General features: G+C 49.2%; 1 protein-coding gene across 1 annotated transcript in view; it reads left to right on the top strand.

Annotated features, from left to right (window-relative positions):
* Positions 1-27,433, top strand: part of unc5db (unc-5 netrin receptor Db) — a 58,376-nt gene that overhangs the window by 10,827 nt on the left and 20,116 nt on the right. The window contains 3 exon segments of the mRNA XM_057034092.1: positions 16,305-16,520; positions 23,714-23,857; positions 24,723-24,826. Of these exon segments, the coding sequence (XP_056890072.1) occupies positions 16,305-16,520; positions 23,714-23,857; positions 24,723-24,826 (464 nt within the window).

A 27,433-nucleotide genomic window follows, 5' to 3' on the forward strand; every position in this document is an offset into this window, starting at 1 on the left:
TGATGTCGCATGACTATTTTATTAGCTAGCTAAAATTTTATGGGTGAACTCCATCAAAACAAAGAGGCACTAAAGTTAAGAAAACTGCCGGTGAATCATCTGATTGTTGGTGCTCATATCGTTGGCTCCTCTATCGGTTTCCTGCTCAGACTGCAACAACCCAGCCGAGCGTGGTTTTAATCTGTCCCAGTTAGTCGTCCATGCGTGGACGCGTTGACATGAAACACGAGTGTCTCGGCTGATCTGAGGACAGTTGTGGGACGGAGAGACGCGCCGTGCAGAAAAACACGCTTTTATTCCAAGTGCAGCGAAGAGAAGATGAAGGTTTGTGATGTCACATCAGGACTTTAGTTGTCATCACCTCAAGCCACTGAACTGGGAGGTGACTGGTGCCACCCCAGTGAGACCAGTTGTTTCTGTTGGAGCTCCCAGCTGCAGTTATTCCAGTAAATCCAGGAATAAACCATCGAGGAGGCGGAGCCAGTGAGGAGGCGGAGCCAATGAGGAGGCGGAGCCAGCTGCTGGCCCGACCAATGCTGTGCTCTGGGACCCGAGGCTCCACCTTCTCCAGGTAGCTGAGGCAGGTGTGATGCTGCGGCACTCAGAGAAGCTGAAAGTTCCCAGAATTCTCTGAACCACCATGTGCTGATGGAAGAACAAGCAGCTGACGCGCGGCAGATGTGTCACCTGACCTGTTTGATGAGTTAATTGAATGTTGCGCTCGGTGCTCGGCCAGATTAAGAGCCGTAAATGACGGGTTATTGTCAGCGAGCAGGACAGACGCACCCGTCACTCACTTAACCGGAAAATCATCTTTTCTACGACTGCGGAGGAAATTGTTCTGTCCCCAAAACGCCGCTTGCACATTTCTGTCGTACGCTCCATTTGCTTAATTTGATTCGCGTGTCGCTAATTCATTAGCATGCAGAGCAACCTGCAGTTGTGTCCTGACTCACCCAACAATCTGGGAGGAAATAATCCAGCATGGCAGCTTCTCTCTTCTATTCTTTACATTTCCCACCTCAGACTCCGACTCCTTGAATATTTCTGTTTTACTTTCAGACATATGAGTTAATCCACAGACATAGATATTATTATATTATTATATATTATATTTCCATGTCAAGGCAGGTCTCCCACCGCGGGTGCTAGCATGCCACCACATGCTTCCTCAGCAGCCTGGAACCGATAGAGGAGCCTGAACTTGAATTTAAATTACTTATTGATCTGGTGGTCATGTATCAGAAATGTCTCTGTTTTCACCAGTAGATGGCGCCAGATCTAACACACATCAGAGCTTGGTAGAATCGATAGGTTGTTGTGAACCTGGCTGAAAGTGGGTGGTTCTTCTGTCAGAATGTTCACTCTTACTGGGCCGAGCAGGAAATCTGAATCAGGACGTCGAGAATATAAATCATCACCGTGGCGACAGCGAGGCGTACTGCTGATGTGGTTGTTTTTGTTAGCGCTGCTAAAGCCTCCATTCCCTTAGAGATGGTGTAATCAGCCCCGGGCAAACGTTTTGTGGAGCCGCTGACAGACTTCTAATAACCAGTTGGCATGGAGACCATTACAGCCCCGGTCCAGCACTGGTGAACTCCAGTATACGACAGTTCACCTGTCAGGAGACCTGCTTCGTTCCTGATGGTGATGACTGGCACCGCCATTTTAACCGCATTTAAATGACTTTATCATCTTCTCATCAGCCTAAAATGAGTTCTGGAGACTTGTTACCGTACCTGTTAGCGGGTGGAGGTGGGTGGAGGTCCAGGCACCCATCATTCATAACAACATAACCAACAACTCCCCCCACGATTGACACGCTATGATTGATTGCCTATAAACATCCGCCGTTCACCCGACTGGCGTCGGCTATTGTTGCCGCGGGGAACCGTTGCGCTGACGATGCCTCCCGTGTTCTAAATGAACGCGGCTGACGGAGGCGCCGCAGGTCATCGATGTTTGTAAACACATGTCGCTCTTCCACTGGTGCTATTTTTAGCACCCTGCATTTCACGGCTGCAGTAATGTAATATTAGAGGTGTCACTGTGGTCGAGCTGGTCCTGGACCAGTGGAACATCTGAGGAAGATCTGCTGGATGTTGTTAGCTTAGCTTAGCATTATTATGTTGATTTCTTTTGTTCTTTAGCAGTTGTGGAACATGCTCCGCACGGCTGGAGCATTAGCTCACGTGTTCACGTGTTGCTGATGGTCGGTTCTGAGCTAGCGGTTCCAGAGATATAAAACAGGAAGCGCTGACAGCAGCCAGCTTGATTATCTCCACCCTGAGGTCCATCTGGATGTTCTCAGGGGGTCTGGCCCCTCCTCACATGTCTCCTGCTCGGTGAGCCGGACCCGTTTTCCCCCGGTCCTGGTTAGCGTATCCACTAAACCACCATCTCTGGAGTAGAAACACGTATTTGTATTTGTTTGTGGTCCGTGTCCCATTTTCTGGAACGCTGAACCAGAACTGATCCAATGTGGGCTGTGGCCAGGTGCTGCACCCTGATTTCTGTTTCCTGATGGGAAGGGAGGGGGTTCTTGCTGGGTTCTGTCAGAGTTCTGCAGGAAGAATTGGTTGCACCTGGCATCTGAGGCTCTATCTGAACCCTTTCCACCAACAACACCCCCCACACACATCACCACCACCTCCACCTCTTGTTAACATGATCAGGTGCTGTTGATTTATGCTGCGACTGAAACAGGCGGCAAAGATCACGCCTAAACGTTCAGACGCCACAGATAGAAAGGCTTCAAAGTGGGCAGAGTTTACCCCAGACAACACGTGTCAGCACAGAGCGGAGCCTCATTCATCAGCCACCTCCGAGCATCAAACCTGTAGACAAGCTTGCTACATTAGCTCGGCGTGCTAGTCTCTCCGAGTACAGACGACGCTCAGCGACCTTTAACCATGACCTTTTCTCGTTAAATGTGGAAGTTAAAAGGCTCCGCTGATGGTTTTGATCTTTCTCGTCTGAACTGACGCTCAAATGAACCAAAACACAAAAAGCACCAACAAACACATCATCCTCCCTCTGCTCTTTGGTGTGCTAATTAGCATATGATAATTAGCTCCGGACAGTTGGATGGATTCATTAAACGTAGCGCGCAGGGACCTCATTAGCACGCTGGTGTAAGTGGAACTGGGAGACCAGTTTGACTCTGGTGAATGAATCTTTAAAGCTGGGAACAGTCATCTGTTGCCTCTGAAGGAGGGTCGAGTGTTTGGCACGTCTCAGCTTCTTCTTCTGTTTTTTATGTAAATGTTTACAGATTGTGGTGCGTTCGCTATCCTCGGGTGTGCAGTTATTCTCGGCGCAGCAAGCGATCGCGGACACCTCGTAAGTGGAGCCAAGAAAGAAAAAAAAAGGCACTAATTTGTGAGAAGTCAAACAGAATAGGTCCAAATCCCCCCGCTGCGGTTAGCAACTGTCATTGATGGGAAAGGTTACTGTCGCTTACGTGGCGTTCCCCTCCGCACCCCCCAGTCTCAGCTGAGCTGCTGACAGCTTCACGTCTGTTTCACAGTAAAACACACGCACGGCGAGCGCAGCAGCTCTGAGGCCACGCCCCATCATGGAGAACAACACTACTTTAAACAGGAAATTCTGCTATGAACCGTGTTTTTCATCTGCTGTTATAACACTCTGAGGTGGGGCTAAAATAGAGTTGCGTAGCAGCTAATGGGGGGTTACATCAAGGCTAATGCATCTCTGTGGTGTCATCATGGTCTCGGGTACAGACGGCGTCTGAGCGACTGTTGGCAGGACTTCCGGACAGGATCTGTTTCACAATGGGGGGTCGAGCAGCGGCATGAATTATTGATATGAACTGAACGATGACCCTTCACCGTTCAGGGCCCAGAAGTTCAGCGTGGCGAATCCTCAACAGCGCTCATTAGAAGACAGTGGCAGCTGCAGTGGCACACCGCTCGTCAGCTTTGTTGGCGTCCTTAAGGACGCCGTCGCCTCAAGTGTTGCCTGGTAGCAGATGGTGAAGCTAGCGTGCTGACAACAGGTGTCACGAGCCGGAGCTGCTGGGGAACGTAGCTCTGAAGTGCAGATTGCTCCGCGGCAGTAGAACGTGGAGGCCTGATCGCTGTGAAGACCGACGCTCCTTCAACACATCTGAAAACATCCCCGCGGGCCAGGTTCTTAAACATAGCTTCATCGTTTCCAAACGGCTTTTGTTTTATTTGTTGGAAATGGTATCGTGATTTAGACGTTTATTCCAGCAGAAGTCTGGAGTAAGACAGGTCTGGAGGCGGGTTTTGACTTAAATGATTTATTGTTGTTTAGCATGAACAAGTTAGCAGGAAATGAGAATGCGGAGGAAATAGCCGACACGTCAGTCAAAACTCAAATGTTTCCATCACAGCATTAAATCAACAACCGTAATGGGCTAGTTTGTTTTGTAGCTAACCGATGAATGACAACAGTAAAAACAATAACGATGTTTGTGTTGTGTTTTGCTGTTGATCTGCCACCACAGAGACTTTGCTGCTGTTGAACTCTCAGCCATTCAGAAACTCAGATTAACCTACAGATCGGGGTGATTTCCAGCGGCTGGCGGGGGGGTCCAGCTACCGTAAAGAGCCGCCAATCAGCTAAAGCCACTGAAGGAGAAACTCCTTACCGGTGGCTGGAGATGGAATGGGTTTTTTAGCTGCTGTCGAGGGCAGTGACAGTCACGCAGGGATCAACGGTGGCCGTATGTTCGGACATTAGAGGCAATGAATAACTAATGAGGCTCGGAATCACTTTGTCCGGAATATCACTAGAGAGGAAATCAGGTTAGCTGCTTATGTCGGGCAGAATTAGCGGCAGTTGTTGTGCACGCTGATGCTGTCCTTGATGGCAAATAATCCAGGTGTTCACCCTATTTGGACGTGTGAGTCTTCAAATGGGCTCGGCTACAAGCTAACGTGTGGCCTATCAGAGACGCTCCTGGGCACACTTCTATTTAACTTAAAAGCGGGTCAAGGCTGCTATGCAATGCAGCTATGCTAACAGGCAACGCTCAACTATAAAAGGAGGATGAGCAGCCTGTGTTAGTGTGGAAAGTTTCAGCTACCCTTAAAAAACCATGAACACATTTTCAATGTCCAGTGAACGCGTACGCACATTTAGCCGCTAACCACCCGGAGGAGTGTATCGGGGCTGATGGGTAACAGACGATGACGATGAAACAGATGATTGTCTAGTTTCTTCAAATGCTAATGAGGCTCATTATTTCTTAGCGACATTGTCTTCTTTTGACCATCACAAAACTTTGATTTTGACCTGTGTAGCCTTTTATTTGGGGGGGGGTTGTCCCCCATTCACTGGTCCTCACCGCTCCTGTCGTCTCCCAATAAATGACCAGTTCCTCTTCTCCATTTAGCTGTTTGTCAGGTTGATCGTTGTCACTGAGCAGTGCTGGAATATCAGGAATCTGTCAGTCCTATCCTGCTGGTTCTCCAGAGGAACGTTAACCTCTGACCCTGGACATGTTAGAACCAGATCGTGTCTACATGTCAAGCACGTCCACTTTAATTGAAGCTGATTTGGAGTCTGTCAGCGTTTGCTGTACGGCCCTGTGAGCTAAAACTTCCAGCCATCTCGGTCTTCTGCTGAGCGTCCTTTTGTCCCCACAGTGATGAAATAATAAAGTATGAGACAGATTTTGACGTGGCCAAAATGAAGCCCCGCCCCTCCCCGCTTTATTACACAGACGTAGATGGAAGCGATCGTTATCGTTTGCTGCTCATTAGCCACCCCAGCCGACGCCACACACTCGTCTCCTCCACTCTGATGGGGCGTTACCAGCATCAACCCCCGACTCATTTTTGCAGCCCCCAGGTTTGAGGCGGAGCGGCGAGGAAGGCGTGGTTGATTACTCACACAGACGCTGCAGCCAAAGCTGCTGACACGGTAGCTCGGCTCCCGTCTCACCGCCTCTCTTGATCAGGAACTTCAGAGGAAACCTGCAATGATGTGCATTTTTCCTTTTTAGGAGCCTGAAGGGTGGTGGGGTGGGGGGTGGGGGGGGGCATAAATCTGACGGTTAATGGTCGTGAAAAAACTGAAGTTAGCAAAAATCAAAGAGCGTTAATGTAGCTTTGATCACTTTCACACCACCATTAACCGAAAGAGACCTTGAGCAGGACCAGAATAATACTGGGGTGGACATTCCTGCTGATGGACAGATGGGTGAAAGAGGAGAGGAATGGGGACAGGATGGAAAGTGGAGAGGAACGGGGGACAGGATGGAAAGTGGAGAGGAACGGGGGACAGGATGGAAAGGGGAAAGGAACGGAGGACAGGACAGAAGGAGGAGAGGAATGGGGGACAGGGCAGAAAGAGGAGAGGAACGGGGGACAGGATGGAAAGGGGAGAGGAACGGGGGACAGGATGGAAAGGGGAGAGGAACGGGGGACAGGACAGAAAGAGGAGAGGAACGGGGGACAGGACAGAAAGAGGAGAGGAACGGGGGACAAAGCCTAAAGCTGTGGAGGGAGAGAGAGAGATAAAAGTGTTAATGAGAGAACATCTTTATATCCCTCAAATAAACATCAGAACCATTGTCTCCAGACGGGTCCAGACTCGGTGGAACCCACAGTTTGGGAATGTTGGGTTCCTCTCTCTCTTCTTGGCTTCAGGGCGGTCTGGAAAGGTAAGACAAGTTTCCTCCTCTGAGGCAGACAGATAACCTTGAGAAGGTCGTTGGAGGAACCTCTCAAAGTCAATCGAGTTTCCCGGGAAGATCTCCCGCCTCAATCCCAGAGCTATTTTTATCCATCGGACTGACAGATCAAGTGGCATCGATCAGCACACCTGCCTCTCTGAGCCGGGGGGAGGAGGGAAAACTGGAGCTCATACATCAACATGTCAGCAGCTGGGACCGTCCCCCCACCCCTGAGAGGCAAGTCCCACCACAGGGCCACCACCCTGAAGCCCCCATCCAGGTGCTGCAACTAGGACTTCTGCAGGGCTCTGACTGGAGGAAAAGAGGTGGGAATCGTCCAGGAGCTGGTGGTGTACTGGAGGATCCTGTGGGTCACATGACCTCCCTGAAGCAGCAGCCTGTCGAAGGAAACCCAAAACCCCCAAAACGTCCTCACGTCTGGCCTATTTGAATGTCACGATTCTAGCGTTATCACACAAACACTAGCGACACGTAGCACTAGCCTAGCTTCGGCACAGCTGTCTGTCTTGCTGACTGGATTTATTAGCTCCGCCTCCTTCTGTTTGGGTGTTGTTTCTGTGATGTATCAGCGTAATAATCCGAAGCTGAGCTGCAGGTGAATATTTTTAGGACAGTAGCGGCGCCCCGGGGGGTCTACTTTATGGCGGTGAGTACATTACTTGTTATTGAAAGAGTCGGCAACATGCACCTCGAGGCTTGTTGGTGTGATAAATCAGCCTGGCTAATATTCTACAGCCTGAACACAGTTTCCATGATGTCAACACCATATTTTGTTTGCTCGTCTTAAATTTTAGCTGCTGTCAGTCCCGGCGGTCGTAAAGGGACGCTTCGCGTTTACGAAGGCGTCGCCAGGCAACAGTCGTTGGTTGGCTGTATTTCTGCCTCCAACCCCAGTGGCTGCTGGAATACGCTCCCCCTGCTAACTCGCTAAGTTTGCTGGGCTAAACAGTTCTCACAGGGTTCCTGCTAGCTAGCTGTGCGCTGCTCTTTCTCTCAAGTGTTGGTTCCATCAGAGGCTCCAAAAAATTCAATCAGGAAAATGAGGACAACCAGATTTTCCCATGCTGCAGAGTAAGCGCAGGCAAGCTAAGCGAGCTAACAGCTGCTGTGAAAAGGTCCGGTTGTTTGTTGTCTCTGATTTTATAGGGATGAAAACCAGATCAGATGGTTCCATTATTGCCACCTTCACTTTAACTCTTTTCTAAAGGTTCTGAAGCTGCTGATCAAATTTATTTTGCGGACTCGTCAGCCTTAACGCGGGCGCAGGTTTCTGATCACATACCAGCAGCAGGTCGGTTCTGTAGCACCGCGAGGCTTCGGCTGATGAATGTTTTGACACCGTTATTCCAGAACCCTCCAGAAAAATCGATGGTGTTTGCAGGTGCTGCCGGAGGCCGTGATGCTTTATTTATCTCTTTAGGCCTGAAGATCTGAAACGTTGTTTCGCTGCGGCTAATGAAGGAAACGCTGCTAAACACACCTGAGTGTGATTGGCTCTCCTTCAGATTCCAGTCAGCCTCCGGTTCATCAGTAGGGGTCAGGGGCAACGGCGTTTTGGGTTCGGCGGGGAAACGACCTGTCGAGGGAGTGCTCGGCGCTCCTCTTCCTCTCCTAATGAGGCAGATGTCAGATAGGCTAAAGGAGCGGCTCCTCTCTGAATTGGGTTTAGACCCAAATCAGGACCCGCCTCCATAATTGGTACCTGATGTGCTGGAGGATCCTCAGCTCGCTGACAGTCCTTACGCTTAATAACGCTCCAAGCGACGCACGCCGCTACCTGCCTGCTACCCCCCCCCCCCCAACCAGGCGGATTCAAACAAGCACCCAGCATCGCTTCTGACACCGAGCCAGCACCGTCCGCCCAGTGTCCCAGCGGAGGATTGCTGATGTTATAGCATCGGAGAAAAATAATTTACATCATAACATGTAAATATTCACACATTAGCATCCAACATCCATCAAATTTTGACGTTTATTGAGGTATCGCCTGAGGCTTCACGCTAGCAACCGATAACCCCCCACTAGCATCGCTGCTCCGTTGATAAAGTGGCTGTTGCTAACAGGCTAACAGGCAGGGCTGGTGTGTGTGTGTGTGTGTGTGTGTGTGTGTGTGTGTGTGGTGTGTGTGTGTGTGTGTGTGTGTGTGCTGGCCACCCGCTGGCATCTGATCAGAAAAAGGTCGTGTTTGACAGGATGCAGCAGCTGTTTGTGGAACCTTCTGACCTGATGAAAGACATGAAATTAGATGATCACAGAACACAGATGATGGTTCTTCCGAGGCGTGTCTTTAGTATTATTGAAGCTCCTCTGCCATCGAGGGCAAAGGATTGTGGGTAATGCAATTAAATGTTCCCATAGGTTCATTAGAAAAGTACAATAGATTTAAACACACCTGAACTGTCACACAGGTAACACACACACATGCAGGTAAAGGTCCTGACTGGATTACCTGTGATGATCTTCTGTGGATTAAATTTAATGTTTAATTTAGGGAACAGGTGCTTTTTAAATCCCAGTTTCAGCTGCGTAGCAGAGGCGCGGCCTCTCTGCTGGCGTTGCAGGTCCGAGCGGCGCCGCCCGGCTGTACTTTTGCCCTCTGATAAACTTGGCAGCGGTCGGCCTCTTTCAAGTCGGCTGAATGTGGGTCGCACAGCGCTGCGCTTGTGGTCCCGGCGGCCTCGCTCTGCATAAATAACAGCACATGGCCGGAGACTTCAAAGGGCTCGGGACCGGGCTCGGCGTGCAGAACCGCCGCTTGTTTCTCCTCTGCAGACACCTGCGGACACGGTGATAACGGCGCCAACTGTGTGAATGTCACAGCGAAAGTTCCGTCTGTGAAGGAAAACCGCTAAAGTCCATGTAAGAAGCCGGATTTAACCGCAAAGACCTGAGTAATAAACTGTTAACAAACGGACAAAAGTGTAATTAACACATTTAATAGGACACTGAAACGTTTATTGGGTTAATTACAGTCACGTGAACATGTTATTACCTTCTGATAGATCTCCGCAATAGATGAATGGATCTTTTAAAATATATGTATTGGCCTCAGAAAGACTTATAAAGGTGTAATAACAGCTAATTAAAGCAGTTTTGTTCCAAGTGTGAGCCTTCATTAAGGAGCAGCAGCTCCGTCTCCTCCTGTCGTCTCTCAGGCTCCTCATCTGGATAATGAGGCTGTCGAAGCTCAAGTCAGAACTGAAGTTGTCTCCTGGCTCTTGTTACGCATCAGTAATAGACAGAAGGATGCAACATCAGCCGACGTTATGAAAACTTTAAGGAGACCCTGGCTAGAAATGATGGAGCCAGACACATAAACCAAGCAAGGGGTGACGGTCAGAGATGACCTTTAAACAGGAAGTTCTGATTATGCTAACATAGATGGATGGAAGGAAGGATGGATGGATGGATGGATGGATGGATGGATTATGGATGGATGGATGGTGGATGGATGGATGGATGGATGGATGGATGGGTTGATGATGGATGGATGGATGAGTGGATGGATGGATGGGTGGGTGAATGGATGGATGGATGGATGAGTGGATGGATGGATGGATTAATGGATGGATGGATGGATGGATGGATGGATGGATGGATGGATGGATGGATGGATGGATGGATGGATGGGTGGGTTGATGATGGATGGATGGATGAGTGGATGGATGGATGGATGAGTGGATGGGTGGATGGGTGGATGGATGGATGGGCTGATGATGGATGGATGGATGGATGGATGGATGGATGGATTAGTGGATGGATGATGATGGATGGATGGATGGTCCAGTCAGACCTCTGGAGCCTCTGAGGCTGCAGATGTGGCTGGTCTGTTCGTGGTTTGGGTCTGAGCTGGACCGAGAGAACATCTGGAGGTCAGCAACCACATCTGGACCAACTGGAGGTTCAACAGTGTAGATGCTTCAGTGAATTAATATTCTCAGAGCGCCATAACTGGTTTTACTGGGCCTCCGTCTGTCATTCTGCTCCGCTGAGTCGGCATTCCCCCTGTCTCTCTCTCTCTCTCTCTCTCTCACACACACACAGACACACACACACACACACACACACTTAATTAGCGTTAACCACTGGTGTCTTTTGTAGATGCTGCCAGCTGCCAATTTTCAGTGAATACACACGCTGACTGCTGGGAAGGTCACAAAGGTCACAGTTGGACTATTTTATTGGACGTTTCCACTCAGCCGAAGGTCCAAAACAGGACCGGAGCTTTCGCTGCGTATTTTTGTCAGAGTTGGTTATTTCCCTGCATTCGATCACTTTTAGCACCGTTATTATCTGTCGCAACACGTTTTTTCCTGATTTATCTCCTCCTTTGTTTTTTTATCAGTAAGTGTGATCTGTTACCGCGCTCAGCAGCAGTTAGCTGTTAGCATAATGTGGAGCTGGCTGGTTGTGTTTCCACGCCGCATCGCTCTCAGTTTCCCAGTCAAATGCCGGTGGCAGCGCAGTGGGCGGAGCCTTCATCAGGGCGATGAGGTCGATGATGACCGGCGATGAAGAGGAGCGTCAGTCCTCTGGGTTCACCAAAGTTCTGCTTCTATTCAGAACAGTCGAACTGGAAACTGTAGCTCACGTTGCCATAGCGACAGTCCCTGGTCACCATGGTCTGAAGGATTGTTGAAAAGGAAGCACTGAAAGAGGGAATAAGCGCATATTTCCCAGCATGCACCTGACGGAGCCCCAGATGTTCAGCAGAAATGAACCTGTGAGGTCACTGTCGTTGTGCCTTCACTTACCTCCTGCTCCCTCAGAACACTGAAGCAGAACAGACAGAACGTTGGCTGGTCCCAGTAGGTCCACGCTGGTTTCACCTGTCACAAGTTCTTTCCAGAACTGCAAGTTCTCCCAGACTGAAAGTTAACATTTTAATTTAGCTTTAGTTACGAACTGAAGAAGTCTTTTATCGGTTTTAATGATTCTTTTTTTTTTTAAACCTGTTTTATTGTTGTTACAATCGGGATCACAACTTTGTGAAAGGTTCTGCTGAAAACATCCTGACATCTCATTTGCATTTAGCCAGAAAAAAACACCCAACAAGTACAAAAGTGTGCTATTGTGTCCTATAAATGTCTCCACTGGCACTAATTGGATCATTGAGGTGCTTTTTAATGACATGAAAACGAACGCGCTTCAGCTAATGAGCTTAAGAACATTAGCTTTTCTTCTTAACTGCTGCTGAATAAAGATGGCGCCCCCGTTCAGAGAGCAGCTCAGAAAAGAGATGGGGGGGGATTGATTTCCTGTGGCCGTCCATCCGTCTGTCAGTGCCCCCCAACCCCCCTCCGACCCCCCTGGAGGTTTAATTAAATCCCCGACAGAGTTCTGTTCAAATAGCCGTCGATAGAAGCAGAGTCCAAAGATTGTTTGCTAAATTGATTCTGATGACTTCCTGCGAGATAGCAGCGAGATGCTATCTGTCCCGCCTCCGCTGGGAGGGGCGGAGCCTAAAACAGGATCGTCGTAATAACTTCTCAATCTCTAATTACAACCAGACGCTGAGCTAATGAGGAATTATCTGATTTGAACGGTTATAGAGCAGAAGAGGGCTGACCAGATGAATGCCCCGCCCCCTCAGAGGGTGTGGCCAGCCAGCAGGAATTTCTTTACACCGCAGGAAGTGGATGTGCCGTTACGGGCCGCCACAACGACCTGTGAGGTTTACCAGACAGAACCAAGTGGTGGGCCCGTGTGAACGGCACCATTCAGGACCAGAACACCAGCAGCTGCTCATCATGCTGCTGCGCTGCTGCATCTTTAATGGAACGGAGATCAGATCAGATCTGACGCTGTCGTGATCTCCAGTTTGATGAGAGGTCAAGAGAAATATCAACAAGAGCCGGCGGCAAAACTGCTCAATCACTTCCTGTCAGAAGTCTTAATCCAGCCAGACAGGAAGAACAGATCCTACATTTTAATGCTTTTCACTTCCTGGTGGGTTGTCCCAGAACCAGAAGGCCTGGTTACCCACTGGATTCCAGTTCAGACCAGAACAAAGAGCAAATCAAAGACTTCAAAGCAGTTAACATTGAACATCACTGAGGTTTGGAATAATCACGTTAACGGAAGTTGGCGGGGCTCGTAGGTCAAAGTTGATCCAGTTCTGCATTGAAGGTTCAGCAGGGTCAGAGGTCACATCCATGCCTGGGGTCGTCTGGTTCCCTGCTCGCATCTCACAGTTAAAAGGATTTATCCGAGCGGTGGTGGCGGCAGTCTGGGTTTAGAGGCTATTTTCCCAGAATCCCACTGGTTTAGTGCGTCGGTTCATCAAGCAGCCTGTAAATAAATCAGCCTGTGCTGCGTCTCTGCTGCTTGAGATACAGTTTAGCTCGTCGCCGCACTCCACCTCGCTCATATCAAGTGGAGCGGCGAGGTGGGGGTCGGGCTTCCGCGGAGCGATTCTCCATTTTGATGAGCGTTCTCGCTCCGCTTGATGAGGGGAAATGAGACGAAATTGGAGCTTTGTCAGTCAGTCGCAGGTGATAATTAGTTTCTGGGTTTAAGACATCGGCTGAAGGTTCAATCAGAGCTGCTGAGCCTGGAGCGTCCAGGAGCATCGCAGGAGCATCGCAGGAGGATCAGAGAGACGTCGCCTCAGACACGCTCAACCACCTGTCGATGCTCTGAGAACAAATATGTCGTTACAATTTTATGTGATTTACCCAGAATATCGAGCAAGCGGACGTGTCAGTTCCAGACGCTCACAACACACCAGCAAGAGATCAATCCAGTGTTAGATTAGCATCTTGCTAGAAAAAACAAGATGAAATTAGCCTCTAATTAGCTTCGGCTCATCAAACAGACGGCACCAGAGCATAAAGTGAGTTTGGCCATACATGAACCTGTTCAAGACCTGTGAGGTGTCCCAGGAAGTGGGATGGACTCAGCAGAATCACCTGGATTAGACTTGTAAATTTGAGAACCGCTCACTGGTGCTTCTTCCTGCTAACAGGTAGCCAATGGTTAGCTAACAGAGCTGAGGGCAGTTAGGTGAACTGGCTAAATCTGGAGAGACAGGAAAGAACCTCAAGGGAGATTCAGGGGAGATGAGGATGATGACAATATCAATATCAGTGAGATCAGCGTAGGCAGCAGATAAAGTGGGCGGAGTCAACATGTAGTCGGACAGATGATGCTGGATTAAAGGTTCCAGGTGCGATCCAGGTCCCCACCTTCAGCCTGACGACGGGGTCCAACCCCTGAATCTCAGAGTCTTTACTGATGCTGCTTTACGAGGTCACAGAATATCGGGGGGGGGGGGGGGGGGTTACAGGCCGCCGTGCTGATGGGAACAGACCCCGAGGCGTCTTCCCCTCCGCTCTGATGTTGCTGCTGGACAGTGAATATCAGAAGATGCAGCTTGTCGGGCGGCTGCTGCTGCACCGTCTGCTGCTGATAATCCTCACTTTATGAGGGATTAGGCCGCTGCCGCTGACATTCACACAGAACGCAGGTCGGCACCCGGCGCTGGTTTTAATTGCGATAAACAGAATAATGAGCGCTTGTTCTGCTGCTGGAGCTTTAATTTATTCAAGGTTTAAAGCAGCGACGTACACAACAGCAGCGGGAAGCTGCGTCTGGAGCCTCCCGAGGACAGCAGCTCCTCCAGCCGCTGAGCTGTACCTCCCCCCTTCTACTTCCTCTGATATTATTGCGACCTTCAGAAGTTCAAGAGGGTCAAACATCAAAACACGTCCCCGCATCTTCTGTTGAATCACAGCTGGAGGTCTGAAGACCCCTTTGATCCTTCTTTATATTCATTTGTCCTCTTTCATTGGCGCGGAGATCCCCCATTAACTCGGTAGCACAGTTAAATATGCAACATCTGAGGTCATTTGGAGGCCTGAGACGTCTTTGTTCCGCAGCTCTTCTGTCCAGGATCTTTGGTGGAGTTCACCAGGAGGTCTCCTGGTTTTCCACGCTTTCAGGGATTAGGCTGACACGTCCCGCCTCTCCAATGGGAATCCTGCTGAAAGCCTGAGAGGGCCAAAGCAGGAGGTCGGCACTCATCCTCTTCCTCCGTGTGCTTAATAAGATGAGGATTTCCCAGCGATGAAGAAGCAGCTTCTGAGGAAGACTGTGAGGATTCAGAGGACACAGGCTGAGCTGGAGTCTCCAGACGGATCGGAGCGCCTTCAGGAAAGTTGGTGGCATTCCTGTCGGGAATGAGGGGACGCTAATGTCATGTTGAGATCTTGTTCAGAGATTCCTGACGCACAACAGTCCGCCAGCTCCTCCTTCCAAGGGTCAAAGGTCAGGGGCACCCTCCACCACCGAAGCCCCCCTGAGCTGCAGCCAGTCTGGTGTGAAGTCAGGCGGAAACCCGGCTGAGAGCCGCCAGGCAGCATTTTAGAAACAGTGTTAAAATTAACCAGCATAATGAGGAAATAAGTGAGTTATCGGCACGCAGTCAGCTCCTTCATTAAGGCTGATATTTATGAGAGCGGCGCCACGGCAACGGCTCCAGGTTTATGGAGCGTGCATCGTCGCCTCGTTCCAATTACGGGCTACCTTTGAATGAGCCGAGTGTTGGAACATTAAGGGAAAAGGACACGAAGAGGGGAAATAAAAGGCTGAGCTGGGCAGCGTTGGCATGTTTTTAATTCATCATAAGAGCAAATTAGCTGATTAGAGTAGTGGCGAAGAGGACGGCGGCTGGGGGAGGATCACATACCCTGCCCATTAAACGTGTTAGTGCTCAATATCAACGTGTTCCTTTCTGCTCCAACAATCTGGATTATTAACAAGCCGCTGTAAAAATGTGTTCAAACTATGAGCTGTTCCACACCTTCAGAATCAGTAATTAGCATCAAAAATACCGTATAAAGGTGGCAAAATATTGTGTAACCTCTGCCAGGATGTACCCAGGTTAGCATGACGCCAACAGGAAGCGTCATAAACATCATCCTGCTGTTTATCAGATTGAGAGTCTCTGAAGCCAATGTTAGCTTCAGGTTAGCTTCGGTGTGAAAACCACCTCAGCGTTGAAACACGAGATGCTTCCCTGTACTGTAAAATGAAGATGCTAATTAACTGTTAGGATAAACTGATGTTTCAGTTTGATGGATTTTACTTTGTCAGTTATTTATCGTTTGCACATCTGATATCGACCTAATATCTGCTGGTAAACAGATGTTTGCGTCTACCACCCCCTTGCTGGGCTTCAGTGTATTAGTTGTTATTTATTAGTGTGGAAAATCTGCATGCGGCGACCTGCTGGTTGATTTGATCGGATATCGTCATCAGCAGGTGTCCCACTGTGACCAGTCTGGACTTAAAGTAGGAAAGCAGAGATGACAGAGGGACTCAAACCCTCAACCTTCACTCTTGGTGTTGTTGTCACGTTCCAGCGAGCTCCCTCAGCTCCCCGGCTGCCACCATCCTCAACATGTGTTGAGCTCAGTGAAGCGTCAGACTCTTTCCAGTCCCGTGGCTTCCTGCTCCTCCTGCTCCTGGTTCACCGGCCAGGAGGTGGTTTTTTTGTTAAGGGGGAGTTTGGATGTTTCCAAATCTCCACCTTTTAAATAAAGAAAACACCTGAAGGTTTTACTGAGCAGCAAAAAGAAGTTAATGACAATGATGTTTGTGTTGTTCCCCGCAGGCGCCACAGGGGGCGCTCAGCTGGACACGGCGCCCTCAGCTCCGGGGACGTTGCCTCACTTCCTGCAGGAGCCGGTGGACGCCTACATTGTCAAGAGCAACCCCATCAAGCTGCGGTGTTGGGCGGCGCCGGCGCTGCAGATCTTCTTCAAATGCAATGGAGAGTGGGTCCATCAGAACGAGCACTTCTCCCACGAGTTCAAAGACCTCCACACAGGTGAGATGGAGCCCTGTGACCACCGCGGCGGCGCTCTTTCGCCATCACACGCTAGGTGGCGCCTCCTGAGGCAGATTAATGTCGTTCATTCTGTTGATCTGGGTTTGGGCGGCGACGGCCGCTCCTCCACATCAGCACCATTTCAACTGCTTCCACAGCATTTAACAAATTGGTTGATTGATTGGTTAAAATCATGCTGACTGGGCAGTTTTGAACTAGTTCATTCACAAGTGTTGGCTTTAATGGTATCGAGGTGAAAGGTCATGAGGAGCCTGAAGTCTCATTAGCTTTCCTAGGTGGAGGTGGCTCTGGTTGGAGTATTGCTGGGATTAGCGGCAGCCGAAGAGCCGTATTTCCTGCGTTCATGAAGGCCTCTGAAGGAAAGAGGCTTTAATTGCTTCTGGAAGTTGATTACAGTTTGATTGCTGTGAGCTCCATAATGGAGCAATGAAATTTGGAGCTGCAGTTGTTGCAGAGGAGCTTCGCTCGGTGGCATTTGCCAGCTCACTTCATCCGCCGCATCGATATCTGGCAGCTAATCAGCGAGTTTGGCGGGGGCAAAAAGGAGAATTTACCAGAAGCAGAGATGCCTCAAAACAGCCAAATTTTTAATCACAGCTCACTGACGAACAGCATTCTGCTGTAACAGCTAATGGCTAATGCTAACTACAGTTTTTAAATCAGGTTATTTACAGAAAGGAGCACGTTATTATGGTTTCTTATTCAGCACTTTAAATTCTCCTCCGGTGCCTCCATATGTGATCAGGTGACCAGCAGCAGTATTAAAATGCACCGTCCTTCTGTTAGATTATTGCTGTAATATTAGCTGTATTATTTTGATCTGTGTGAAGGTTCCACGCTAACGTTAGCCTCGTATCGCTGTCATCAGCTCAAACTTGACAAGTTAATGCAGATTAATTTCCTCCTTCACCTGAGAATGATCACTGAGAGGGAAATTTGATGCATATTTCATATTCATTAAGTCAAATTAGGATGGGATTGTTCATCAACGTCGACGCCGCCCGGCGCTGACTGACAGTCGGGCTGCCTCGGCTCCCAAACGCATAATTATCGGCGAGGCTTCATCATCAGTCTTCACCACACCCGTTTGAACTTCTTAGGGTTTCCTTTGATGTTCTGTCCATTTTCTCTGAATCCTTTGATGAGACAACTGCAGACTGTATTTCTAAATCTGTTTCTACCAAACTGAAAGCAGATTGACAGAGTCTCTAATCTTGTCCCAGTGGAGTAACAATTAGATGAACGGGAGGATGTCCCCGCCACCATTGCGTCTCTTATCGGCCGTTAGCGTAACCGCGGATAAGGCCGTCGCGGCTTTGTTCCGCCTCTGTTACACGCGGCGACGGTGTGTATGGGATTAGTGGGGCTAATCAGAGGGCAGATCAGTGAAGAATTGGAATGTTATTGATTAGGACATGGGCCCTCGATGCCCGAGGAGCACCTGATAGCATCTCTTATTTACCAGCTAGCCCGATGAATCGCTGCTTGCTGATAAAGCTGACAATGCCCTTGAGCTTCTCAGCTGCTGATGCTACAGGAGGCCCGTCTGTGTCTGAGTATTGATCGCATCTCTTATGGATTATTACAGTCGTGGCTCCAATAAAAACCCGTCAGCAGCTGTTTTTTAGTGAATCCCTTCAGAGAAGGAGCACAACTGTAACATTCAGACGTGATTAGAATCTACTCATTCTCACACTGATGGAAATAAGAGACGTATTGATGACATTAGCTGGGTTCCTTTCCATTATTGAACAGAATAAATTTAGCTATTTTCATGCTAATTAAGAAATATTAAACTAAATTTGCCTGGAACTGAATACAGAGCAGAAACTGTAGAATTCAGGTTCAGGACACAAACGCACCGTCGGGATTTTCTAAACTCAGTTTCCTCCTGAGACAAGCTCCATTTCCACAAGGCTGCCACAGGAAATTCCCCATCGTCTCCACACCTGCGACGCTCTGCAGGGGGCTTCTGGGAGATCTGGTGGATCCTCTCAGTGTCCCCCCAAACAGGTCCTCAAATGAATGGAGCTCTGTGTGATGACATCAGAGACTCTGTCTAATATCAGGTGTGTGTGTGTGTATGTGTGTGTGTGTGTGTGTGTGTGTGTGTGTGTGTGTGTGTGTGTGTGTGTGTGTCAGCAAACAGAGGCTGCTGAGTCATGAAGACATTTTTCTGTCTCCAAAAATAAAAGAAAGAAAATCAAATGGTGCAGCAAACAGAGGCTGAAGAACATCTGAAAGAGAAAACTCAACCGTCATTCTTCTCTCCACAGGACTGTAGAAGTGTGTGTGTGTGTGTGTGTGTGTGTGTGTGTGTGTGTGTGTGTGTGTGTGTGTGCGTGCGTGCGTGCGCACGTGGTGTTTGTCCAGGCCACATTCCGTTAACAACCCCATTAACTGGCTCACAAAGCAACACCCGTGGCGACGATAGCATCAATCCCAGCTTTAGAGACCATTACAGTTGAGGCGGACACACTCACACACACGCACACACACACACACGCGCACACACGCAAACGCACACTGGCAGGTGTTTAGCTCTGGAGATGACTGCAGCCAGACCAATTCCTTCAGGCATATGTTAGCAAACATTTTAGCATAAATCAGCTTAATTACCTGTTGTTTTTTAGGTTTTCAACTATTGATCACAACCTGAAATTTCCTTTTACAGTTAATTTAATTTTCAGAAGCTGAAAGTTGTAGATCTTCAGATCAAATGGCTCTTTGATCACAAAGAAGCTGTTGCCTTTTAGCCGCGGGCTAACAGAAATCCTGTCAGCTCAGGAGCAGCGAGCGCCTGATTCTTCATCCGTTTCTGTCTCATCCTCCTCTGATGAACAACGTGGGATAAACACTAAAAACACTTTTGTTGAGTTGACTCATCTTTCACTGAATCCTGGGATCTTTTGCCTCATCATAAGCTCCGTCCACATTCCAAATGGTTAGAATCTCAAACTTGATTATTGTTTTTTCTTCATCAATCAATCAGCTGCAGATATCCAGGCGTCGTCCCTCAGCTAAACTAGCTGTTGCTAGCTGCTGTTGTTAGCCGCTGTCGCTAGTTCATTGCAACGGTAACTGGAGTTCATCGAGCTCTTGATCGTGTTCCCACTCTGAATTATTCTTATTAATGATGAATGTATCCCATTAACTGCACTTTTTAGGAAATCAATCTTTTTGTTCGGTTCAGGGACCAACAGATCCCTCGAGGTCAGGTGACTCACTATCGCCATGGCAACTGTGCAGCTTCTCTAAGATGTTCATAGGTTTTTTAAATTGCTTTTTCCAGGAAGTGCTGGATCCAAACTGGACCTGCTTTGTTCAGATGTAGCAGACCAGTTTGACCATCGTGACCACTGCAGACAGGAAACCAGTAACTGCACTATGATGTGAGAGGATGAAACTTGTCAGAATCAGAATCAGAATCAGATTTATTGCCATTGTTCATGTAGTACACAGTATTACACAAGCTAGGAATTTGTCTTGGTGTGACGCTGCAACATTCAACATAGAGAAGACAACACTAGAATAAGATAAATAAAATAAGACATATATACAGTATATATATAAATAGTAAGAAATAGTGCAGGTCAATGCAGGAGTAATGTGATGTATTGTTCGTGAGTCCGACTGGCTGCTGTACGTGGTGCTTAAGTGATGAGTCACTTGGTGTTCAGCAGCCTGATGGCAGAGGGGAAGAAGCTGTTCATGTAGCGGGAGGTTTTGGTCCGAATGGACCGTAGTCTCCTGCCTGAGGGGAGGGGGGAAAACAGTCCGTGACCAGGGTGGGAAGGGTCGGCCGTGATCCAACCTGCACACCTCCGGGTCCTGGAGATATACAGGTCCTGGATGGATGGAAGCCTGCAGCCGATCACCTTCTTGGCAGCGCGCACGACGCGCTGCAGCCTTAGTCTGTCCCTGACAGTGGCGCCAGGATGGACTCGATGATGGCCGTATAAAACTGCGCCAACATCCTGGGAGGCAGTTTGAGCTTCCTCAGCTTCCGTAGGAAGAACATCCTTTGCTGGGCCTTCTTGATGAGGGAGCTGATGGTTGGCTCCCATTTAAGGTCCCGGGTGATGGTGGTGCCCAGGAAGCGGAAGGAGTCCACGATGGTGATGGGGGAGTCCATGAGGGCAAGGGGGGGCAAAGGGGCTGTGACTTTCCTGAAGTCCACAATCATCTCCACTGTTTTCTGAGCGTTCAGCTGCAGGTTGTTGTGTCCGCACCAGGACACCAGTCGAGCCACCTCCCTCCTGTAGGCAGTCTCGTCGCCATTGGAGATGAGCCCGATGAGGGTGGTGTCATCCGCAAACTTGATCAGCTTGACAGACTGGTGGCTTGAGGTGCAGACGTCGATAAGACGTCAGACAGACGGATCTAGCGTGACCGATTGCTGCCGTCGCCCTGAACAGTCGTCCGTTAGCGTGTGAGTGCTGGTCTCCGTAAAAGTGTGCAGGTCTTGTTAAATTCTGTTTTTCCTTGTGCTTTAGCTTCTTTTAGCATCAGTGTCACACCGTAACGTCAGCGGCTACATCAAAGCAGCTTTGTGAGTGTGGTGGTTTAGCTAAAATATCACCATTGAAAATGAAACACGTCAAACCCAGAATGTGTGTTTAGCTTTCGTGTGAAAATCAAATATGTTCACATCTATAAAACTCACCTGTACCTGTTGCGGTACAGGTGAGTTTTATAGATGTGAACATATTTGACCTTTTCATCAGAGGTCACCTGTTCATCAACTCGTCTCAAAGGGCTCACAGGATTTTCGTATTTATTTAAGCTGTTTAGCGGCACTCGCCGGTTAGCAGAGTAAGGTTAGCGTCTATCCTACGCAGTAATTCGTTCCAAATATTAGGATAAATACGTCTTACCAATTTAAATTCAGCTGTGGAATTCGAGGAATCCTGTGACCGTCGATCGGGACCGACTGGGTCCTCCTCCTCCTTGAGATTTCGGGGTTTAAGGATGAATCGCCTTTAGTGGATTCAGGTGGCCAGCCCCTCGGTCGGGTTCCGACGGACGTACCCAGGATCCCACTTCTGACACAAGTTTGTCGCTGAATTTTTAGCCGTTTGGAGAAGAAAACAATTAATCTAAGTTACTGGGTAGGAGATGGTTTTATTCCAGTCAGTTGGTCAGGATACACACATGGAAGCATGCGGAGAGATCTCTATTAAGTGTTCACAGTTCTGATCTTATATAGTCGAAGGCACAGGACGTCTTCACAGCATGTGTGTGCTGCATGCACCGCAGGAGTTTGCTGCCTTCACAGCATGTGCTCCGGCTGGCGCAAGAAGTTGAATGACTGAGAACGTCCCCCCCTCAGTCGTTTGACGCTGGTCTTCTTTGAACCTCAGCGCGTCTTTGTTTCCTTGTAAATGAATGAGGAACCAAATGGACTTCATCTGCTCTCCTAAATTTACATTTCAACCCTTCCTTCTGCACTCAAATTCCATTTCACAATCAAATTCCATTTCACAATCAAATTCCATTTCACAACGCTCACCTGTTCATCAACGCTCACCTGTTCATCAACGCTCACCTGTTCATCAACGTTCAACTGTTCCTCAGAGGTCACCTGTTAATCAACACTCACCTGTCCCTCAGAGGTCACCTGTTCCTCAGAGGTCACCTGTTCCTCAGAGGTCACCTGTTCCTAAGAGGTCACCTGTTCAACGCTCACCTGTTCCTCAGAGGTCACCTGTTCATCAACGCTCACCTGTTCATCAACGCTCACCTGTTCCTCCGAGGTCACCTGTTCCTCAGAGGTCACCTGTTCCTCAGAGGTCACCTGTTCCTCAGAGGTCACCTGTTCATCAATGCTCACCTGTTCCTCAGAGGTCACCTGTTCCTCAGAGGTCACCTGTTCCTCAGAGGTTACCTGTTAATCAACACTCACCTGTTCATCAGAGGTCACCTGTTTCTCAGAGGTCACCTGTTCTAGAGCGCTAAATTTCTTCCATTGCTTTCCATCCACGGCCGGCGGCTGTTAGTTTGCTCTTGAGGCAGCGGTGCTCAGATTAAAGGGTTGCTGTGTGAGGGAACCAGAGTTGGGGCCGCAGGGCTTCGTGGGACGCGCCAGCTGTGGGTGATCCGGCCTCAAGCTACGGGTGAGCTACGAGCAAACAGGCGTCAGAAGCTGTCGATATCTGAGGGCTCGCGGCGCCGCCTGAGAGGAGTTTTAAACACCGACTTTTTTTCTGACTGGCTGAGTTTCGTGTTCATCCGCCTTTTGTCCGACAGATATTACATCAACTCTGGTGTGTGTGTGTGTGTGTGTGTGTGTGTGTGTGTGTGTGTGTGTGTCTGCACTGAGCCTACACACACTCTCCATTATTAAAGCTAATTCCACTACAGCTGATTTAGCTCTCGTCCGAGGGAGCACGTGGCAGGTACCTTAGCTCTGCTCTGGGAGGGGCGCAGACTCAGGAAGTGTGTCAGGACTTGTGAAGAACATCTGCACAGCTAATCCTGCAAAAGCCATTGATCAGCGACACCGGCCTGTCGCTGTATCGATTAAAGATTGTAAAAGAGCCCTTATTTAGGATTCAGGGCTTTCCTGAACATTGATCTCCTGCTCTGCGTGTTTCTGAAGCCAAGGCCTGACCTCAGCTCTTCTATGACCTGACCTTTACGACCTCGACTCCCAACCAACTTCAACCTAAAGGAAATGAGTCTGTGATCTAGATTCGGGTGGAAGTTGTTCTGTGTTCTGGGGAAGGGGGTCTAGAGCCCAACCTTCACCTGTGGGCAGCAGCAGTGGGGAGATACCAAAGCCCCTCCTGAAGATGGTGCCTTCAGGCCCAGGATCAGGATGAGGAGCTCGGGTCAAAGGTCAGATCCCCCTCATGGATGAGGCGGGTCTGTCTGGTTAGTGAAGGTCCCAGTGTCCTCCAGCTGGAGGAGGTGGAGCCAGGAAGTGAACAACCTTCCCATCAACCTCAGCTGTGGTTCAGGAAGTAATTAACAAGATTTAGCATCTCTAACGATGCATTAGCATTTAGCTCAGGTACTGGTGAGCTCAGCTAGCCTGTGGCGTGACTGCAGGCCTTCAGGTAACAGATAAAAGGATGTTTTTGCAGGCATGTTTATTTACGCTCTCGGTAATAATATTAGCATTGACGTGTCAACGCTAAAGTCAGCGTCTTCCGTCTGTGCCCTCTTAGGTCTGAAGGTTCGTGAAGTCATGATCAACGTGTCCCGTCAGCAGGTGGAGGACTTCCACGGCCCTGAGGACTACTGGTGCCTGTGTGTGGCCTGGAGCCACCTGGGCACGTCCAAGAGTCGCAAGGCAACGGTCCGCATCGCCTGTGAGTAGGCCGGCTGATCTGTGATGAGAAATGTTGTCGATGTTTTTCTGCTCCGTTTGTGCGCCGTAACGCTCTGTTTCAGCGGCGTAGGCGCTGCGCTACACCCTATGGCTAATTAGCTTGTAAATGAAGCAGTTTAACGCACTGGTGGAGATGTTGTTATCCAGAAGCCACCAGGAAGTAGAGCTAACTTGTCAGATGACAGAACAGCCGACTGGGGATCAGGAACTCATCCAGACGAGTGTTTGTGAATAAATCTGAAAAAAGAATAATTTCGTGCAAAGCTAAGTTTTACAATGCGTTCAAAAAACTAAAATGTTTTCGTGCTTTGTGATAGAAAGGAGTTAGCCATGACAGCAGAGCTAACCTTTGCTCTCATTTGTTTTCAGCAGGCAGAGCTAGCCTGCTGCTAGCAGACCATAAATTAGATTTATCAGTGTTGAAGTAATCAATTCCTTAGTTACAAAAGCTGTTTGATCAAGTTGAGACGCGATCGGCTCCTCTCAGCCGCTGCAGTACAAATCCGATACTGCTGTCGGAGTGTGTTATTATGGTCTGCGGTTACTACCCGAAGAGAAAACCGCGGCTAATTTGGCTTCTTGTTTTTGAAGAGGAGGTCGACATTTCAAAGGTGAGTTGTACTTTAAAAAGAGCTTCCTGTGGATCAGGAATTGATCAAAGGCAGATTTAAATATGATCAAAACATTCTTGTTGGCTTTAATGTTGAACCAGTCCCGGTCCTCCTTGAGTCCACCTTGTCTCCACGTTACCGAGCTAGCGCCACCGACTGTGTCGCGTGCTGGTGCCACGACCCTTCTGTAGGTGAACTGAGCGTAACACAGCTGCTGCTTATCTCCTCCCGCAGACCTGAGGAAAAACTTCGAGCAGGACCCCCAGGGGAGGGAGGTGCCAATCAACGGGATGATCGTTCTGCACTGTCGCCCCCCAGAGGGAGTTCCCGCAGCGGAGGTGAGGTCACGACTCACGATCCTGTCCTGTCTTCTACTCTGACCTTCAGCAGGGCGGTGCCATTGGTGCTAAAGTGGGCGGGGCTAAAGTGGAGGGACCGATCTGAGCAGCACAGACGGAGAGAGGACTTAATATTGGAGCAAGACCCGGGTCCGGTCCACACCAGAGGGCATGGAACACTGAGACGGTTCTGTGAGACGTCCTGCCACAGAGTGGACATGTGGACGTGGTTCTGACCCGTGTTTCCTCCCTTCGGCATTTAGCCTGTTAGCTTCCGGTTCAGGTTTCCGATCAGCTCAGTTTATAAAGAGGAAACTTTTCTTCACGATGAGTCTAAACGCTGTTTTTGAATGTTTGTTGTTCTTGAGAAGATGTCGACACACAATCGGCTCCGCCACTCCGGATCCAAAACCGATCCTCCACTTTCATTCTGCGGATATCTGAATGCAGAACAGAGACTTTTAAAGTCGGGGATAAAGGAGTCCGTGAGAAGCCTGAATAATGAGTTTCTTTAGAGAGGTGACTGTGAGAGTGGGGGTGTGAGGCCAGGAGCCAAACTGGAGCCAATTTCAGCTTCCCTGAATGAACGGCTTTAATCCGGGATGAATCCTGTTGATCTACAGTATCTCAACTAGACAGTTAGCACGTAACTGCAGCCCCCCCAGCTCCAACCATGCGCTGTTTATTGTGACGATGATTATTCCAGGCTCCGGTATCAGAGCCAGATATCATTTTTATCACAGTGGCCACGCCCACTCTTGGCTGCACAACACAGCTTGAAGCTAAAGGCCCGTTCTACTGCTAAAGGTTCTGGGAACCACTCTGAGAGCAGAGCGGTCTACTGGGATGGACTGGTGCTACCAGCCTCTCTAGAGCATTTGTAGTTTAGAACTCTCCTGCTAATTCCTGTCAGAACTCCAGCATTTTGGATGAGCTGGAGGCTTTTTAAATAATTATAGTTCAGCCCCCCCCCCCAGCTGACTCCTGCAGGAGGAGACAGACATCCCTGTTCTGCTGACCTGGAATCAGCTCCATATTCTCCAGATTCCGCATGCATACATGTTAGCGCTCATCATCCAGTGACTGCAGTTCGGCGTCTGCTCACGGCTTCAGCTGTCCCACCACCAGGGGGGGCTCTAGCAGCCGCCCTTCCTCTTCCTGTTTGTTCCTTAAACTCCAGCCTCATTTTTCTGCTTTAGCCTCATGAAAACAGCCTTGACAGGACGTCGCCCCGTGATCAGGTTTATCCCAGGTTCCTGTTTTAAAAAGTCCTGGGACATTAGAACCTCAGTTATCATCAATATTACGACCCCCCCATCCCACCCCCACCAGCGGGTGTCTCCAGGACAGATGTCGTCTGAGGGTGTGTAAACTTGTGAGTAGCTGCTGGCAGGAGGTGACCTTCAGGGTCAGGCCAGGTAATGAAATCATGTGATGCGGTAACACCCCCCCCCCCCAACACTGATGACCGCCTCTTAATTGAAACAAATGTGCCAATTAGCCAATTCTCACATGCAGTCGCCAGACTGATTTGTCCTTTCGTCCCCCCCAGAACACAGTCTCAGTCTTTTCATCATGAGCAGACAGCTAATGCGCCGCGGCCCCCAAATAAACGCTGGCAGGACGGCCAAGTTCTGCCCGTTAATTGCCTCTTTCAAGTCGTAGATTTCCCTGGACAAAAATGTAAATAAACACATGAAAAGTCAGCAGATGGGGTGTCTACTGACAGATAACTGCAGCTGTGAGATATCACACGAGGATCCTCACAAAGTTCTTGTCTCAAATGTGGACGATGTAAAACTCTGATGAAGCCAGCGCCAGCTTTTAATTGTCTGGAAGATCAGCCCGGAAGTTTTCAGTAATAAGGGGGGGGGCAACCGAATTCGGGATATCGATTCTAATTTTTACATGTGTCAGAGTGTTTTCATAAAGGGGCCCCCTCCGTTACGCCGCTACTGTAATTAGCAAACGCAGCGATGCAGCTTCGCCACCGTGGTGGCGGCAGCAAAGCATCACTGAGTTTGTAATTCATCATTTTAGTCCCTGTAATTGGTTACAGAGCATCTGTGACTGCCTCCTGGTCCTAGTGGGTGTGGTTGTGTGTGTGTGTGTGTTGTGTGTGTGTGTGTGGTGTGTGTGTGTGTGTGTGTGTGTGTGTGTGTGTGTGTGTGTGTGAGCTGCCATTACGCCTCAGACCCCCTCCCATGGTTCTGTCTGCTGTGAGGAGTGAGTGTGACCAGGTGACCCATCCAGGCCGTAGAGAACTCAGGAGCGTCTGTTTCTGTAGGAATGTCCTGGACGTGAACTTCCGGTTCTGTAGGAATGTCCCGGACGTAAACTTCCGGTTCTGTAGGAATGTCCTGGACGTGAACTTCCTGTTGATGCCTCTCGTTTCTTTCTCTCTCTGTCGATCTACAGATGAAAGTGAGCCATTATCAACGTTGTTCCTCCAATTTATCAAGGTTCTCTCAGCAGGGGGACATATGAAAAGAGAGTTTCCTTCTGTCCTATGCAAATGGACCCTAATGAGACCTCAGCACATGTCTGAGGTGGACAACAGGGGGTGCAATAGTGGGGTCGGGGGGGGGTTATCATGCAGTTAATCCG

This window comes from Takifugu flavidus, chromosome 5 (assembly GCF_003711565.1).
Source record: "Takifugu flavidus isolate HTHZ2018 chromosome 5, ASM371156v2, whole genome shotgun sequence".
Classification (NCBI taxonomy): domain Eukaryota; kingdom Metazoa; phylum Chordata; class Actinopteri; order Tetraodontiformes; family Tetraodontidae; genus Takifugu; species Takifugu flavidus.